The sequence below is a fragment of the Ranitomeya imitator genome, chromosome 5 (genome assembly GCF_032444005.1).
Source record: "Ranitomeya imitator isolate aRanImi1 chromosome 5, aRanImi1.pri, whole genome shotgun sequence".
In the NCBI taxonomy this organism is placed as follows: Eukaryota; Metazoa; Chordata; class Amphibia; order Anura; family Dendrobatidae; genus Ranitomeya; species Ranitomeya imitator.
In genome coordinates, this window is record NC_091286.1 from 128,495,408 (window position 1) to 128,515,357 (window position 19,950).

General features: G+C 42.7%; 1 protein-coding gene across 1 annotated transcript in view; it reads right to left on the minus strand.

Annotated features, from left to right (window-relative positions):
• Positions 1 to 19,950, minus strand: part of MTHFD1L (methylenetetrahydrofolate dehydrogenase (NADP+ dependent) 1 like) — a 336,729-nt gene that overhangs the window by 99,250 nt on the left and 217,529 nt on the right. Inside the window, exons 23-24 of the mRNA XM_069769141.1 lie at positions 12,679 to 12,779; positions 8,328 to 8,505 (exon numbers count right to left, since the gene is read on the minus strand). Coding sequence (XP_069625242.1) covers positions 8,328 to 8,505; positions 12,679 to 12,779 — 279 coding nt within the window. The remainder of the gene's footprint in view (positions 1 to 8,327; positions 8,506 to 12,678; positions 12,780 to 19,950) is intronic.

Sequence of the window (19,950 nt, forward strand, 5' to 3'; positions counted from 1 at the left end):
AAAAACTGGAGACTCGACAGAGAGCTAAAGAGGAGAGGGGGCTGGCTATTCCAGATCCCTGATGTATTTTTTCTCCTCACAATTGCAGTATGTGAAGGGATGAGGCAGCCCAGAGATTCCATTCTCCTCCACCAGAATGATTACACATGTACTGGGAGTAAGGGTGGTTTCACACTTGCGTTTTTGTCTGCAGCGTTTTTTGCACAAAAAAACGCATGCGTTTTTTTTCCCTATATTTAACATTGAAAACGCATGCTTTTTTTGTGTACGCGTTTGGTCGCGTTTTCAATCGCATGCGTTTTTTTACTGCATGCGTTCATTTTCAAAAATGCAACTTGTAGTATTTTTGAGAGGCGTTTTTTGGACACGTTAAAAACGCATGCGTTTTTAAAAAAAAACAAAAACATAAGAACACACTGATAAACCACCCCACACCATAAAATTGATAAAGGGATCCTACCCCTAACCCTACCCCTAACCCTAATCCCTTTAAGGGTAGGGTTAGGGGTAGGGTTAGGATCCCTTTAGGGTTAGGGTTAGCATCCCTACCCCTAACCCTAGCTCTTTCTGTTTATAGTGGGTTTTTTACTTTATTTTGATGATTGGCAGCTGTCACACATTTATCTGCATGCGTTTAAAAAACGCAAACGCATGAAAAAACGCATGTAAACGCGTCAAAACGCCGCGTTTTTTTCACCACATGCAAAAACGCATGCGTCAAAAAAACGCAGCGTTTGCACGCGTTTACATGTGTTTTTTCACCATGCGGTTTTTTTTTTTTTAAACGCATGCGTTTTGAAACGCAAGTGTGAAACCAGCCATAGGAACTTGGTGGAGACTTTGGAGGGAGGAGTGTTCAGATAGTATGATCACTGGGGTATAACGATTAGAGGGATACAGAAAATATGGTCTAAAGTTAAAGAGACGATGGGCATAACAGGATACTCCAAATATCCGCTTATAAGGAACAATTCTAATTATCCAGAATTTGATAAATAGGAAGGTTTTCAGAAGTGGCAGGAGAAGGGGCTCAATATGGTCACAACTCATTAAACACAATATATTTAAAACCTTTCAGGAACCTTAGAAAGAGATGGAAATCCCAAGTAAAGGATTTTACAAATATTTGCAGTTAAGATGCAGCGCCCCAGAGTCCTGGTCATTGCAGTAATGTCGTTCTTCCACCAGGGGGAGCGATGTTACGTCTGATGGCACCAAAGGAGTTCACCCTGCCAGGTATCACAGCCACACACACACACTTCACACGCCGGTCCACCAGGAGGAGCTAAGGGTTCTATGTACTAGGCCACTCCCCACAAAGGGTAAAACTGGTGGGTTGGTTAGGAAGTCAGACAGAAGCTGACTGGAGGGAGAAGGAGATAGTCAGTGGAAGGGAGAGTCGGAAGGAGAGGAGAGAAGCAGACCGGGCTCGGCCCAGGGAATTCCTGTCAGGCAGACAGAGGACAAAAAGGAAAGAACATCAACGGCTTAGTAGGAAGGAAGGACACGGAGCTGCGCCTGCAACCCATGCGGCAGCCTCCTAAGAAAGGACACGAAAGCCATAAAGGGGCTACCAGGTACACATAAAATTGGCCATTTTCATGCGCTAAACGCTCTTATTTTTCATATTTCTAGTGCAGTAATGCAGTTCAGATTTCGTATTTCAAGTTTGTATGTTCTAGCGCTGCAGTGTGCTGCCTTATTTACTTAACTATATACGAGTTGGCGACTCTAGGTTCAGCACCTGTTCACACTGAGTCTATGTTTGGATGTGCAGGTCAGGTTTTTGAAATGTATTCTCTAGCCTTCTGATCGTGCATTCCGCCTCCTAGCCACAGGTGTTTTAATTACAGCAGGTCCAGTACCCCTCCACAGAGAGAGAGAATTTTAGTCTAGGAAGAGGTTTCACATGTACCCATTCAGATGGAGACGTTTATTCTCAGCGAGGTAAGGCAAGCGTAGGACCTGGTATAAGAGAGATGCCGTAAAGGGGCTACCAGGTACACATAAAATTGGCCATTTTTATGCGCTAAACGATCTTATTTTTCATATTTCTAGTGCAGTAATGCAGTTCAGATTTCGTATTTCAAGTTTGAATGTTCTAGCGCTGCAGTGTGCTGCCTTATTTACTTTACTTCAGAGACTGGCAGGGCAGTCGATTCCAAGTTGGCTGTCCGACCTAAACTCCTAAGCAGACAAGGTGGCAACGCGGAGGAGGGTCGCTATAAAATAGCCTCAGGCCACCACCGTCATACGGGTATGTCCTATCCATCTGGGGGACAGAGAGAGAGAAGTAACAAGAGTGAGGACCTTATGGTAGCTAATGCAAGTAGGGACCTACTAAGTTACTGTGCGCAAGGGGAAGGCTACTGATTTCCACCTGGATAAGGGGACTCTGGAATTGCCATCAGACCGGCCGGACTCTGCCTACCCTGTCATCCGGCACTCTGGACTGTGGATGCTGAAGCCTTCAGTAAAGGTAAAGAGACTGCACCCATTGTGTCCTCGTTATTCACCGCGCCTTGCACCATCCACCATCTACACTTTTGGGAAGCCCTGGGGATATACTTCACCTGTGGGAAGGTATGCCATCTAGCTGCCATTTCATCACCCCAGCGGACCCCTAAGCAGCGTCGGTCACCCTGACCGAATACCACAGGTGGCGTCACGAACACTACCGTTATCTGCAAACTCTGCCTTTTATTGGGCGCCCCTCATATGGTCATGGTCCGGGTCAGGCCACCGTGACAGCCTCGATGAGGGAACTGAAGGACCCGGTACAGAGTACCCCATTGCCCTTACGTGGGGGCGATCCAAATTTTGGCGTCACGAACAGGATCTACTTAAGCCTGAAGAATCATGTCATGTGTGCCTTAGAACGGTGTCAGAATTGTGTTTGAACTGTTTGTGCTTAAAAGACTGTGTATTGCCATTTACCGCCAAAGATTCCCGCCAAAACTGCCGCCATTACCGCGCCACGAGGAGCGCTGAAGAAGGGTGTGGAGTTGTGGGCGTGAACGAACTGAGAAGCGTGAAAAACAATGGCCGCCCAGCCCAAATATTATTGTGTCCTGAGGACGTGTCCGTCAGCAGCCGAGATCCGCCTTCTGATTCTCTATGAAGGCCGGGGGCCAAGGAGACGGGGCCGCCCCCGAAAGAGAGCGTGGGAGAAGAATGAAGAGGAGGAAGGGACTGACATGGCGACCCCCAGGCGTCCATGTGGGAACGTTCCGGCCCAGCACGAGTCCTAGGCGGAGGAAGAGGACTCAGGCCCACCATCGCAAGAGGGGCCCGATGGCCAGCTCCTGGGCAGCGGGTCGACCATGGCCGAGGCCCGACGGCTGGTCTCCTGTTGGATTAACGCTCAGAGGGGGGCGCGACCCGCGTCGCTGCTGGCTACGGTCTTCCCCTGTGCAGAGGACACCGACCACGGTGAAGCTTACCCCTATGCGGATACCAGCCCTGGCCGTACCTCGGGGATTCGCCTGTCTCCTGCATCCGCTCCGTCGCCTGCTGTGGCTACGGGAGACCCGACCGCACTACTACCTGGTCAGGGGTCGCACCTTAGGGTCCTTCCTTTGGTGGAGTACCAGCGGAATGGAGGGAGGAAGCTGGAAACGAGATCCGGATCACTCCGCCAGACGATCCCCCATCGAAATGGGGTGTTGTTGTGACCTTTCATCCCCAGGAGGGAAGGGGGTCCATCCAAGAGATTGGACTGCCACTGAGATTGCATGTCGCCCGGGGCGAGGTGGAGCCCTGCTGGGGAGAGGAAGATGCTGACCGTGATTTGCGGCCCGGGGATGCCGTAATCTATACCCGGTGGCAAAGAGGAAATGCCTGGTGGGCTCAGGACATCCATCAGTGTGCAGCTCTGCCGGCCGCGCCTACGGATCAGAAAACCGAACCCGTTGCGGAAACAACGTCTGCGACTCCCGCTGATCGCGATCACACGGTTCGGACCCTGGGTTCTACCCTTTCTCGGCCGAGAGGGGTGGTGTGCAAGGTAAAACCACTACAGCCGTTTAGATAAACCTCGAAAAACCGAAACTGTATCTAGTTCCTTTAAACTGTTCTTTCTTTGCTGCTTTAAACCCGTCCAGGGTTAATCCTTAAAGGGATCCCTTCGTTTACCCGGGATCCCTATTTGTTTCAGTTTGCACAAGTTATCACGGTTTTAAAGAACTGCGGAATCATGAACTGAGCATGGTCACAAACTGTTCCTGTAAATAGTTTGCACCTTCTTAAAGGTGCTCTCTACTGGTTTTACAAGCGAAAAGACTTTGCGAAGAAACTGTTCCTGATGACGACGTGAAAGTTTCTCTTGTCTTAAAGTTTATTACTGACTTGCTGATTGTTTGCACTACCTCAGAAAAGACTAGTTTCCCTCTTAAAGGGAATGTTTGGTTGTTGCACCTTAATGTTTACATGGCTGGTAATATGTATCTAGATAGTGGTAGAATGTTTAATGACGTACTCTAAATAAAAGTGAGGTTTTAGGAAGAAAGATGCAGTAGGCCCGTGGGGGTAGACAGATAGTAGACAATGTTGAGATAGCACCTTAAGGGTTCATGATAGTATACCCTTAGAGGGTAATTGCACTTAGTAGATAGAATACCTGTATGGGTAATTGTATTTCATAGTTAGATAGTAATAGTTTTCCAATTTGCCTTTAACAGTCAAATGCACAATGTAAATATTTTCTTGTTTGCAACGTTCAAGTGTTCTCACCTCCCATAAAGGGAAGCACTGTTAAATTAATTTGTTTCATAGCATTTCAAAAATTTGCATGTCTTTTGCTAACCTGTAATTGTTGTGTTCTTTTCCCAGCCCAGGAGTGCTGGATTTAACGGGGTGGGGGGAAGGGAGGGAGGGCAGCGCCCCAGAGTCCTGGTCGTTGCAGTAATGTCGTTCTTCCACCAGGGGGAGTGATGTTACGTCTGATGGCACCAAAGGAGTTCACCCTGCCAGGTATCACAGCCACACACACACACTTCACACGCCGGTCCACCAGGGGGAGCTAAGGGTTCTATGTACTAGGCCACTCCCCACAAAGGGTAAAACTGGTGGGTTGGTTAGGAAGTCAGACAGAAGCTGACTGGAGGGAGAAGGAGATAGTCAGTGGAAGGGAGAGTCGGAAGGAGAGGAGAGAAGCAGACCGGGCTCGGCCCAGGGAATTCCTGTCAGGCAGACAGAGGACAAAAAGGAAAGAACATCAACGGCTTAGTAGGAAGGAAGGACACGGAGCTGCGCCTGCAACCCATGCGTCAGCCTCCTAAGAAAGGACACGAAAGGAAGTGTGCCGTAGTGAGTGAGCACAGAAGTCATAGCAACAGGAGTGAAACATCAGTGGGAGACCAGCTAGAAGCAGGCGGCCTCCATCTGAAGTGCAGATCCGGTGGTCGGAACACCGAGGGAGTAATAGACTCTACGCTTTACTTCATAGACCAGCAGGGCAGTCGATTCCAAGTTGGCTGTCCGACCTAAACACCTAAGCAGACAAGGTGGCAACGCGGAGGAGGGGCGACACTAGGGTCCCTATAAAATAGCCTCAGGCCACCACCGTCATACGGGTATGTCCTATCCATCTGGGGGACAGAGAGAGAAGTAACAAGAATGAGGACCTTGTGGTAGCTAATGCAAGTAGGGACCTACTACGTTACTGTGCGCAAGGGGAAGGCTACTGATTTCCACCTGGATAAGGGGACTCTGGAATTGCCATCAGACCGGCCGGACTCTGCCTACCCTGTCATCCGGCACTCTGGACTGTGGATGCTGAAGCCTTCAGTAAAGGTAAAGAGACTGCACCCATTGTGTCCTCTTTATTCTCCGCGCCTTGCACCATCCACACTTTTGGGAAGCCCTGGGGATATACTTCACCTGTGGGAAGGTATGCCATCTAGCTGCCATTCCATCACCCCAGCGGACCCCTAAGCAGCGTCGGTCACCCTGACCGAATACCACAGGTGGCGTCACGAACACTACCGTTATCTACGAACTCTGCCTTTTATTGGGCGCCCCTCATAGGGCCACGGTCCGGGTCGGGCCACCGTGACATCCTCGCTGAGGGAACTGAAAGACCTTGTACCGAGTACCCCATTGCCCTTACGTGGGGGCGATCCAAAGACATACTTACACATTGCAATCTAGAAAAGTCCCCCTCATTCATTGTAGGGGAGCGGCTTTCTTGGACACAATGGCGGTGAAGGGTTCGGCGAGAGGTGTAAGTTCACTTCACTACAAGTGACTTATGGAACGGATCCTTAAGAAAAGAAGTTGCAATTTCAAAACTAAATGGGAGAAGGATGTGGGCCAAATTAGGGAGGGTATATGGGAAGATATTTTACAGTCAGTCCCTTTAGTATCAATGAGTGAAGCCCACAGGTTTTCACATTACCTGATACATAGAGTGTATAACACCCCCTTCCCCCCGCACGTAACATACCTATGGTTATAAAGCAGACTAAAACGGTTATAGATGTGGGAATCCTGACACAGATCTATGTCATGTGATGTGGAACTGTTCTAAACTTGGAGAATTCTGGGAAGAGATTATAGATCTCATATATAAGGTATTTGAGTGCTAGATGCCTTCACACCCTATTGTCTGTTTACTGGGCTATGTAAGTGGCCTGCCAGTTGAAGAGGCCCAAAAGATATCTATTCTTTGCTTGCTGAATCAAGCTAGAAAACCTATTGCCTTTCGTTGGAAAAATACAGAACCTCTCAAGTGTGCGGGAATACATCCCCAGAATAAATTATATGCTTTGTTTAAAAAAAAAAAAAAATGTATGTTTCCGAGGAGGGGAATTCTCAAATTTGAAAAACATGGCCGAGAATGCTGCTGTATGCCCGCATTAGATAAAGAAGTCTTAGACTTAATTAGTAAAGCATGAACGAACCCCCGCTGTATAATACTACTCATGATTGATTATAAGGCGGGTTCATAATAGCTAGGTAAGATGAATTATAATATTCATTGTATAGTGGAGTGATTATTGCAGCAAAGGGAGAGAGAAAGAAGGTAAAAAACAAAATAACAGTTATGTACTAATATAATTTATTTTATATATTATGTAGTGAATCTAGAATGTCTTGCAGAGGGGGGTGGGGAGGGGAGGAAACCGGATAGAAGGATTAATGCATTGCTCAAGACAAAAGACACATGGACATTTCCTTGAAAAAACCAGGAGCATTTGAATGGACACTTTATTTCCTGAATCAGAGTTGGAAGGATAGTTTGGGCTGGGGAGGAATGGGGGTTGAAAGTTTTGTTTAGAAAATGTTCAATAAAAAAATATCCGATATAAAACAAAAAAAAAGAAGCAGGGCAAGCAATGGAGCAGAAACCATAAGACTAGCATTGGTCAGAGAAGGTGGGCGAAAGTCAGGAACTGTCAGGAGCCAGAAAAGTTGGACTGTGCCATGCTGTGTGGATCTGCTGTAAAGGTCCATTAAAGGAGTTTTCCCATAAACAAAGTAAACGCTTTTATTATCCCAAGATCTATTGATTATTTTCATGGTTGGATTTGTTAAAAAAAGTGTTTTTTGTTTGTTTTTTTTAATTTCGGAGACCTCAAAGTGAAGTTACACAAGTATGTAACAGTGCACTGACTTACATTCAAGGAGAGACAAACATCCAGCGTGGGTTGGGCCATCCCAGATGAGTACAAAGAAAACGTAACCTTTCATACTAATTAGGGGGGACACCCAGTGGCATAACTACAAAGTTATGGGCCCCGATGCAAACTTTCAAATGGGCCTCCCCCCCCCCCCCATGCCAAAATATTTTCCACCCAAATTCACATTTTCCCTATTCATTTTGCACACCATAGCTTTGTTGCAATGTTGTATAGCATGACCTCAGTGGCGTAACTATCCGGTGCCCCATCCTGGTTTGTATTTGTCTACCGTACTGCCGTTATTCTGTAATATATTAACAGTCTTATAAAGAGTAGGGCAAAAACATCTGCTCACTAAATCTATATTAGCATATAGAGGTAAGACGATAAATTGCAAAGCATTAAAGATTAAAAAATGATCTGTCTGTCTCTCCTTGAAATTGCTGCAGGTCCAGCCATAAAAGAGGATGGTGAAAGGACAAATGCAAAAAACTCAATTTAAAATGTGGCGAAGAACTAAGTATCAGGAAAAAAAAAAAAGATTTTATGACTGTTGCAATCTTCTACATACCATAACATAGGATGCTTTACACTGAAAAAAAGAATGTATTTCCATCTGAAGCATTTTATCTTTAACATTATAAATCCGAACCTACGGACATCTGTTTCTTGGGATTCAGCGGCTGGACGTGTAATTTCTCTTACCTCCAAGTCGTACAGATATCTGAAATCATAATTTTGGTCTGCAGCCCCCTTCACGGCTTCAGCTAGTTCCAGAGCTCCTTTTCCCCCAAATGACCAGTGGTTACACGCAACCGCATCAAAAGCCCCAGAATCCTTGGCTATTTGGCACACTAGGTCAATTTCAGCTGGAGTATCAGTTCTGTATGTTTAGGAGAAAAATAAAGATCGTTATAAGAAATGCAAAAACAGGAAGAGTTTTGAAAACAAAGGTCGCACCTACATGAAATAACTTTGCAACTTTACTTTTTGTCAATTCATTATTTATGCGCCAAACTGATCCGACAGCTATGAATGCCACCTAGCTTACTGCAGGTCTGATGGGCTTTTGTCCCACAGTTTGACATTAGGACATCGTTCCTCCTTCAGTCGTCCCTGGCACTCAAAATAAGTGGGCACCGCTTTCCTAATCACGATGCAGAAAAGCATGACAGATTATACACCTGTAGAGTAGTAAATACGATCTACGGTCAGTGACCAAATGTTTGTTTGTCCATCAGGGATTTGTCAGGTGAATCTGAGCCTTTATCTTAATGTACAGCCTGTATAAAAGGGACCAGGTTTCTACTACATGTTATGACGTATCCATATAGAAACAAGGTAAAGAATTTGAGACCTTCCAAAGTGATGTGTACCTTTAATTCTGTGAAGAGATAATGAAACAATATATGACCATTCAAATACGCACACGTTAATTAAATACAGTATCCAGAATCTATAGAGGGGCACGCCTGGTGTTATTCCATCCCTATCACATTACTAGAAGGCTCATAGCAATAGCTGTCACTTCTATTAAGCCCAGACCAGCTTGTGTCGGTAATATGAGCAATGTCAGTGTCTTGGTTCTTCTGACAGGTTCTTGGCAGCCATGAAAAGTTACACCCATCAACAACAGAGCGCCACTACAGTGCAATTATGGAAAGAGGGGTTAAACCCTCACCCAGACTGTGAGCCCTCGCGGGCAGGGTCCTCTCTCTTGTAACAGGCGGTGACTTGTTTTATTCAAGATTATTACACTTGTTTTTATTATGTACACCCCTATTTATGTAAAGCGCCATGGAGAAAATGGCGCAATAGTAATAAATAAAACTGCCCCAAGACTTCAAGTAACAAAAAAAAATTGAGTCCATCAATGCAAAAAAGTTGGACGCTATGGTTAATGTAAAGAAAACAGGAATGCATTGATTTAGAAATTTCTTACTAACATTTTTTATCCAAAACAAAATATAGAACACATATCAAAAGTTGAAAGTTAAGACGTTTTTCCCATTTTATGTGAAAAAAATAAACGCATTTAGAAATTGATGGCAGTAACAAATGCGAAAAAAGTTGGGACAGGGTTAACAAAAGGCTGGACAATTACGTGGTACTAATGATAAACAGCCAGAGGGTCAATTTTCAACTAAGTCACATGACTAGGTATAAAAAGAGCATATTATAGAGGCAAAGTCTCTCAAATGCAAAGATGGTCAGCAGTTCACGAATCTGAACAACTGCCTTTAACCCATTCCCGGCATGCGCCATACCTGTACTGCTCTGTGGGAGCTGCGTTCCCACAAACAGCAGTACATGTACGGCAGCACGATCGCGCAGCCTCACACTGAGCGCCACGGCGATCGGGTGCAGGTGTTAGATCTGTGTGAGAGCTGACACCCCGCAGCAACACCCACGATCGGTGCGAGCACCGATCACAGCCATTTAACCCCTCTGATGCCCCTGTCAGTAGTGACAGCGACAGAGGAGCATCACGCAGGGAATGGGTTCCCTGCATGTTTCCATCTGGACAATGCGATGGGATCGCATTGTCCAGATGGTCTCCATGGAGACCCCCGGCCGCAAGACGGTCGCGGGGTTCTTTAGGGAAGGTGGCTTCACAGTGCCTTCAGAGAGCAGGACCTGAGACGCCTCCTTCTCTGCCTGTCAGATGCTGGTCTGATGCCCTTAAGTGCAGATGCATTGCAGAACATCAGAATAGCGATCTGATGATATACAGTAATGTCCCATCTTGGGACAATGTAAAAAAGTTTTTAAAAAATTTAAAAGTAAAAATATTTTTGAAACCATCCCCAAATGGAAAAAAATTTTTTCCCAATAAATACATGTAAATAAAAAATAAGCAATAAAAGTACACATATTTGCTATCGCCACGTCCGTAACAACCCGCTCTATAAAACTGTCCAACTAGTTAATCCCTTCAGTGAACATCATAAAAAAAATAAAAAACGAGGCAAAAAACAATGCTTTACCATACCTCCGAACAAAAGGGCAATAAAACGCGATAAAAAACGAATATAAATAAAAATGGTACTGCTGAAAACGTAATTTTGTCCCGCAAAAAAAACAAGCTGCCATACAGCTCCATCAGCAAAAAAATAAAAAAAATTATAGCTCTCAAAATGAAGTGATGCTAAAATAACTATTTTTTCTATAAAATAGTTTTTATTGTGTGAAAGTGCCAAAACCTAAAATATATAATTATATATATAGAGCTTTTTTTTTCCAACTTCTAATCTGGGTCTATGTTCTGTAAAATAAAAAACAGGATAAGATGTCCAAATCACTGCATTTTTGTTTTCGTAACATTTTGTGCAGAGTCAGAATATTTTTGGAATTGTAGTTATACTTGCTAATAAATGTATATAAAAAGTGCCATGTGCACTACTGTAAACTTAAAGGGGCTTTCCCAGGAACAAAATCCATTTTAATCAATAGATCTTAATAATAATTTCCATGATTGGATGTGTTTAAAAATAAATGTTCCTGTGCTGTTATAATCTTATAAATATGCTGCTGGTTTTTTTTCTATGTGCGAATGTGTGTGAGATGTGTGCCTGTATATAGGGGGGTATGCGAGGGCTCATACTGTATATACATATATAAGGGGGTGTCAGCAAATTTAATTCTGCGCAATCTGAATATAAAATATCACTTAATATTAACTGTAGTTAATATTGAACAGAATTAATTTCAGCCTATTGATTCTGCCCTCCACAGTCACAGTTTGTCATGTGGCCCTTAGGGAAAACAATTGCCCAAGGTTGATTTAGTCTATTTAAACATTTATTTTTTATTCTGATGAGTAAACTCAGAATTGTATTCTTTAACCCTAGTCAATCATGTAACGAACCCAAAGATGGCTGTAGCTAAAGAAAGTCCTGTATAGTATATGAAGTTTCTCCAATAACTCAGGGCGCACGATCTAACTTTGAAAGGACTCTACCCAAGTTGAATCTTTCTTGGAGACAATGCCGTCTTAAATTCACTAATCTAGTGACAGGTTCCCTCTAACATATATGAGCTGCACAGACTTATGCATGCTTCGACTGTCACAATAACTTCTTGTAAATCTCAAACTTGCACTAGAGATTTGCAAGATGAAGATTTATTGTTTAATTCTCAGTACAGCTGCCAAATCCTGTAATATGGTAGTCGGATATATTGCCAGCAGAGCAGAACGCTTAGGAGTCAGGGTATGTTTCCATGTGGCGTATTTGCCGCGGACTGGACGCTGCGTGCAGCCACAGCCTCCAATCCGCAGCAGACAGATGTTACAGCATAGTGGAGGGAATTTTATGGAATCCCACTTCCACTATGCGCACAAAGACACAGGTGGCAGATCGGCGTATACGCACATGCGGCGTGTCTTTATAGACCGCAACATGTCTATCTATCTTGCAGAGATGCTCTGTCTCCACAAGATAAATAGCACAGTCCTATGTATAGGATGCGGTGATTCCGAATGGTTCAATAAACACATGTGGAATCACCTCGCGTCCAAAAGCCCGGCAGCGCTTTGGGCGGGGTGCTGCCATTCCGGACCGTGGAAACATAGCCTAAGGGTGGAGTTGCAGGCTCGGAAACGTTGCCCTACTTTCTAGAATTAATTTATATTCAGCATCTGCAGGGAGTCATTGTACAGGTACATGTGTGGTACACTGCTTTAACCTTGGATGCAACTTCTTTTTAACCAATATTTAATAATTAGTGATGAGTGAATGTGCTCGGAGCATGCTCGGGTGCTAACAGAGTGTCTTCAGCATGCTTGAATAATATGTTCGAGTGCCCACACCTACATGTCTTGCGGGTGTTTGACAGCAGCAACACTTGCAGGGATTGCCTGTGTGTTAGACAATCCTTACATACAGTATGTTGCAGCTGTCGAACAGCCACAAGACATGCAGGTGATGGGACTCCAACATAATATTTGAGCATGCTGAAGACACTCTTAGCACCAGAGCATGCTCAGATAACACCTTATCCGAGCACATTCGCTCATCACTAATAATAATGCAACATTTCAGATTGTAGAACTTACTTGAAAGTATTTAGTGCGACCACAACTGGAACACCAAAGTGCTGAGCAATCTGGATCTGCTTCTGTAAATTGCAGCAGCCATCCTGAACCAGCTGGAGATTCTGTAAGAAGATAAAGATTAATTTTCTCTATATACACAGATCATGTGCCTGTTCTGGATAACAAAAAAAGTCATTGTTTCTATGCCAAATATGAATTATTAATTACTTGTGTTCAACGTAGCTAATGCCTGAACATATGGCTAGGCTGAGGCTCTCAAGCATGCTGCATGAGACCTGCTATCAATCTGTTGCCACATACCGCATTGATGTTATTACGCCAGTGCAATATTATACCAAGCAAGTAATGGTGTGATGACTTGTTCCAAGTCACAGCTCCAACTACAGAGGATTTCCAGGAAGGCAAAGTAAGGACATGGTCAGAAGTGCTCATATTGTACGGATGTATACTTCACTGTTTTCAACAAATTATGAGCAGTAGTTTAACATCTCAATACTTACAGGATGCGATAGAAAAAAATCTCAAGTCCAACTAAATCCTTAATACATATAGATTTACAGGATATGTTAAAAAGGGATGTCGACATTTGGAAAACCCAAACTTAATCACTTCAGTGCCCCATAGAAAAGAATAATACATATTTATACAGCCAAAATAAAATATAATGAATTTTATTAAATATATTATTAAAAAAGTATAATAAAAATACCAAAGCAAGCTACTAGAGCCACACAAAAGAAGAACACACTGGAGAGGAAACCTATGGACAGTGCCCAACATATATTAATGTCACAATGATGATTAAAAGTTTTGTCCAAAATCCGTAAGAGCACATCATAAATATAAATATTTGATAATAATGACAACCTCTATGCAAGAAATACGAGGGGTGATCCAAAAGTAATGATAATCGGTTATTTCTATTGCACTCAGAAATTAAAATAAAATGTTTTCTTCTCTCTTAGGTACCCACTAGTCCAGGAAAAAAAATTACTTAAATAGACCACGATTCCCGGGAGCTACATTCATTTGAATATGAACTGTCGAGGAGTGAACATCAAAATGGAAAAAAACGAGCTCAGAGCTGTCATCAAATACCTCTGCTTGAAAAAAATGAATACCAAAGACATACACAGCAACTTGGTGGAAACATTGGGGGACTCTTCTCCTCCATATTCCACAGTTGCACGCTGGGCCAAGGAATTTAAGCTGGGAAGAACATCGACGGAAGATGAACATCGTCAAGGACGCCCATCCACGTCCCTCAATGAAGAAAACGTGAAAAAAGTTGAAGACGTTGTATTGGCAGATCGAAGAGTGACCATCAGGCATGTAGCTGAGGTCCCAGGGATCTCATGTGGCAGTATTCAAAGAATCCTTGCAAAAGAATTGCATATGAGAAAGGTCTCCGCGCGTTGGGTGCCAAAAATGTTAACCGACGAACAAAAGAAGAAACGAGTTGACATTTCAATAGCAAATCTCGAAAAGTTCCAAGCAGACAAGGAAAATTTTTGTCACGTTTTTTGACCATGGACGAGACCTGGATCCACCCCTTTGATCCCGAAACTAAACAACAAACGATGACATGGAAACGAGCCGACGAACCGACGCCGAAGAAATTCAAAGTGTCAAGCTCAGCAGGGAAGGTTATGGCGTCCGTTTTTTGGGACGCTGAAGGAATTATTATGGTGGACTATTTGGAGAAGGGAGCCACTATTACGGGCTCCTACTACGCAGAACAAATAAGAAGATTGCGGGAGGCTAAGGGTACCGTCACACAGTGCAATTTTGATCGCTACAACGGTACGATCCGTGACGCTCCAGCATCGTATCCATATCGCTCCAGCGTCGTAGACTGCTGTCACACTTTGCAATGTACGACGCTGGAGCGATAATTTCATGACGTATGTGCGATGTAGAAGCCGTTGGTTACTATGCGCACATCGTATACGATATATGTTACACCATGCGATCATGCCGCCACAGCGGGACACTAGACAAGGCAAACTGCGGGCTGGAGTGCTGTTTCACCAAGATAACGCGCCGGCTCACAAAGCTGCTGTTGCCATGGCTACCATTCAAGAAGCGGGCTTTGAACTGGTGGAACACCCCCCCTATTCACCAGATCTAGCCCCCAGTGACTTCTTTCTCTTTCCACGGCTCAAGGAACACCTCCGGGGCAAGAAATTTGACGACAATAGCGACGTGATAACCGCTGTTGGGGATTTTTTTGAGGGTCAAGATCAAGAATTTTTTTTCGAAGGGAATTCTAAGTTTAGAAAAGAGATGGACTAAATGTATAGACTTGTTAGGAGACTATGTAGAAAAATAAATTTGTTTTTTGACTATATTCATTGTGTTTAGTATTGATTATCATTACTTTTGGATCGCCCCTCGTATAACAAATGACAATAGTAAAAAATGCTAACAAAAAAGTGCCTAGTGCAAGATGTAAACAGAAAAATCCATAAATAAATACTAATGTCAGATGATAATGATATGACAATATAACCTCTGTGCAAAAAAAATGCTACAAATGGCAATAGCTAGCGAATGCTAACAAAAAGTGCCTAGTGCAAGGTGCAAGCAGAGAGATACATGTATGTACAAATAAAGTGCTCCAAATGAGTAGAAAACACAATTAAATTACTCCAAGAGTTACTGAGGGTCATAAGTGTACAAAAAATATATCTAGCCTGACACAGCAGATCTATGAACATACAAAAATTGTACCATATAGCGCCCTCCTGAATAAAAAGTGCTTGGTGTGCTGTGCAACTCATATACCAACAAAATCATGAACTATAGCCACTTTTAATATAAAGTGCTTGATGTGCTGTGCAAAGAGATATAAGGTACATGGGTGTCTATATGAAAAGTATGTGTGAGCCTGCAGTCTGCAAAAAATACCGGTCTGAGTTTAAGCACAAGGGCATATATCAAAGACTGCAGGCATAATCATTACATACAAAATAAAGGGCAAAACGTAATCATACCTAAATGTGAATATGGCAGGTCTCCAAAACACATGTGTGTCCTCACCCCGACAGCGCCGTTTCGCTGAATGCTTCCTCTATGGGGGCGTAGCTTTACATGGCACAAAAGAGTGTATAAATACCGGAGGTTAAAAGTGAAACTAACGGTTTCATTGGTGGGTGAAGTGGGCGCTTCCACACTAGTAATTGTCCAGCCGAGCGGTGAAAAAATGACTTCCGGACTCTGCGCTGGAACGCATACATACAAAATAAAGGGCAAAACATAATCATACCTAAATGTGAATATGGCACAACTCTCAATTGTGCATCTAAAGGCGTGATTTATCATGCCGAGTGTCCCTGTGGTAAGGCCTATATAGGCCTTACCACACAAGGGAACTCAAAATTCGCACCCGGGAGATATTGAAAAATCGGGCACCATTGAGGATATTTCCACATTAAAAACGCTACCAAGGCATTTCAAAGCCTTCCATAACAGCAATCCCAGAGGTCTTAAGATCAAGGCTATTGATCAGATTCTCTTGGGGATAAGGGGTGGAGATTTAGGCAAATCCTTGGCTCAACTAGAGAGCCGTTGGATTTATAGATTAGGTACTATGGCTCCCCAAGGCCTTAATGAGAGTTTGGGATTTAGCCCTTTTCTTTAAGAATATAAATCAAAAATAAATAATAATAAAATAAAATAAATAAAAAAATATTTTAAAGGTTCTTTCCTGTTTTGTATGCTCTAGGTCCCTTTTTTTGGATGATGTCACATGATATCACATTCCTATTAAATTATTAAATTACTAATTAATATCCTGTTTTTATATGTTTTTACGTGGTTTTAACTAATTTTCTGTGTTGTCTCACATTTTCTATTTTAATTTTTAGTGTTTATATTGGAGGTTCTTCTCATTTATACAGTTTGCATACTTTCTTCATGCATCCTTTGAAGATAACGGAACATCATTACACCTTGAAGATATTATCACAGATGATATTGTTATTATAATTATTATTATTTAGTTATTATATTTTATTATTTATTTATTTTATTTTATTTATTTTTTCATTTTTTTACATTTTATTATTTCACATATTTGTACACTTTATTATCTTTGTTATTTAATGTTGTATAATATATTTATTTATTATGAATTTGTTGTTATGCAGTATATATGCATGTATTTTGATATTTAGGGTTACTAAATTGTGTATATATATGAATGGGTACATCGCATAATTAGTTCTATGTTGATAATTCATTTGGGTGTTTTCACATAAATATATTTTAAGAGGTCACTCACATGATTATTTATTTTTCATTTACTTTTCATTTCTTTATTTCACTATTTATACATGATTTTGTGCGTCATTTATTTTATTTTTATTTATTTGTCCCCTTCTTTATTTATTTTTTATTATATATTCATATTAATATAGGCCTTCTATACTTATTTTTATTATTATTTTACCCTTACACGTCCCTCACACATTTATTTGGTTCAAATAGGTCACGTCATCTTACTACATATAAGTCTTTTTTTTTCTCTTTTTATTCCTTTGCTCTGTTCCGTTTTTCTTCATTGAAGGGCGGCGCGCTTCCACTCTATGAGTCAGCCGTGACTTCCGGTCCTGCGCACATGGTTCTCCATGCGTCTCAGCCTGCGTTCCAGCGCGGAGTCCGGAAGTCATTTTTTCACCGCTCGGCTGGACAATTACTAGTGTGGAAGCGCCCACTTCACCCACCAATGAAACCGTTAGTTTCACTTTCAACCTCCGGTATTTATACACTCTTTTGTGCCATGTAAAGCTACGCCCCCCCAGAGGAAGCATTTAGCGAAACGGCGCTGTCGGGGTGAGGACACACATGTGTTTTGGAGACCTGCCATATTCACATTTAGGTATGATTACGTTTTGCCCTTTATTTTGTATGTAATGATTATGCCTGCAGTCTTTGATATATGCCCTTGTGCTTAAACTCAGACCGGTATTTTTTGCAGACTGCAGGCTCACACATACTTTTCATATAGACACCCATGTACCTTATATCTCTTTGCACAGCACATCAAGCACTTTATATTAAAAGTGGCTATAGTTCATGATTTTGTTGGTATATGAGTTGCACAGCACACCAAGCACTTTTTATTCAGGAGGGTGCTATATGGTACAATTTTTGTATGTTCATAGATCTGCTGTGTCAGGCTAGATATATTTTTTGTACACTTATGACCCTCAGTAACTCTTGGAGTAATTTAATTGTGTTTTCTACTCATTTGGAGCACTTTATTTGTACATACATGTATCTCTCTGCTTGCACTAGGCACTTTTTGTTAGCATTTTTTACTATTCTCATTTGTTATATTTCTTGCATAGAGGTTGTCATTATTATCAAATATTTATATTTATGATGTGCTCTTACGGATTTTGGACAAAACTTTTAATCATCATTGTGACATTAATATATGTTGGGCACTGTCCATAGGCTTCCTCTCCAGTGTGTTCTTCTTTTGTGTGGCTCTAGTAGCTTGCTTTGGTATTTTTATTATACTTTTTTAATAATATATTTACTAAAACTCATTATATTTTATTTTGGCTTTTTTTTCGTTTTTCCTACCCTCTATTGTAGTGGTAGTGTGTATTTAATCTTGTACTTTGACGATTTTTGCTAGTTATTGTTCTAAGACTGTGTCACTGTCTAATTATTATATTTATACAGCGCCAACAAATTTTGCATCACTTTACAATTAAGCGGGAATATGTACATGCAATAAAGACACTGGAGTGTAGGAAAGCAGGAGGTGAGGTCCTGGATGATAGATACTATGTGTCGGTAAAGTAAGCTGAACCAGTAACACTGGGTTAGGGAGAGGGTTTAATGTGACTGGATTTTGGGTCTGGGTTGTTTGAGTAACCAAAAGAATCTGGCTGGGAAAAGTGGAATCTATGATGTAGTCCGTAGTCTAAGGCCTAGTAACAGCAGCTGGTTTAGCTGAGCAGTATGGAGACTGCAGGAGGGCAGAGCTGCTGGTCAGTGTGCTCTGCAAAGTGCTGTGCTGGGGCCAAACAGAGGTGTTTGTTTGGTGAACACGTTTAAAGGGAACCGGTCACCAGAAGTAACGCCATTAACCTGCAGACATGCGGTTAATACCGTTATTATGCTGTCCAGCGTCTGCACATAGCTGAATGCAGCTCCCAGCCAGAATTTGGTTTCAGTCATGAAGGTGGAGGTTCAGCTGGTTCACTCACCCCTCTAAGTAAGCAGAGCGGCCACTGTAACTGACTGACAACTGAGCCCCAATGCAGAGCCAGGGTCAGTCAGGGCCGGGGGCGCAGTTACAGCGGCTGCTCTGTACGCTCAGAATGGTGACAACCAGCGGCTGACAGTCTCCATGACTGAAACCGAATGCTGGCTGGGAGAATAAAGTTCATTTTCACCCCACTGCATTCAACTACATGCAGGGTCCGGGCAGGTTAGTAATGCTATTAACCTGCAGATTATGCCCATATCTGCAGGTTAATTGCGTTATTTCTGGTGACAGGCTCACTTTAATACAAGTGTGAGCTGCTGCTGGGAATACAGAGGTTTTGCTACCTCACAACCTGGAATTTCACGGTGTTTTTTTTTTCCAAGGGTTTGCATCAGTTCATGTAAATAAAATGCCTATAAGGCTACGTTCACACTAGCGTTCTGCTAGTGTGCGTCGCCTTAGCGTCGGGCGACGCAGCGGCGACGCACGCGTCATGCGCCCCTATGTTTAACATGGGGGACGCATGCGTTTTTGTGTGTTGCGTTTTGCAACACTTGCGTTTTTTTTGCCGCTAGCGTCGGACCAAGAAAACGCAGCAAGTTGCATTTTTCTTGCATCCGATTTTCGGCAAAAAACGACGCACGCGTCGCAAAACGCAGCGTTTTTGCGTGCGTTTTGCCGCGTTTTTGTGTGCGTCGTGCGTTGCGTCGCCGACGCAGCGGCGCGCAACGCTAGTCTGAACGTAGCCTTAACTGTGAACATTTGGTTTTCTTTTTATTCTGAAGCAAACAATATAGGACAACATAAATTAAAACTTCAGTGTGCATATTCACCCGCCTAAAGTCAGTACTTTGTAGAGCCTCCTTTTGTGGCAACTACAGCTGCAAGTGGCTTTGGATAAGTCTCTATGAGCTTTACACATCTTGAAACTGGGATTTTTGCTCATTCCTCAATGCAAAACTGCTCCAGCTCCTTCAAGTGAACAGCATTCTTCAAGTCTGACATTTTCTCGGTCACTGCTGCTGAAAATCATCCCCTCAGCA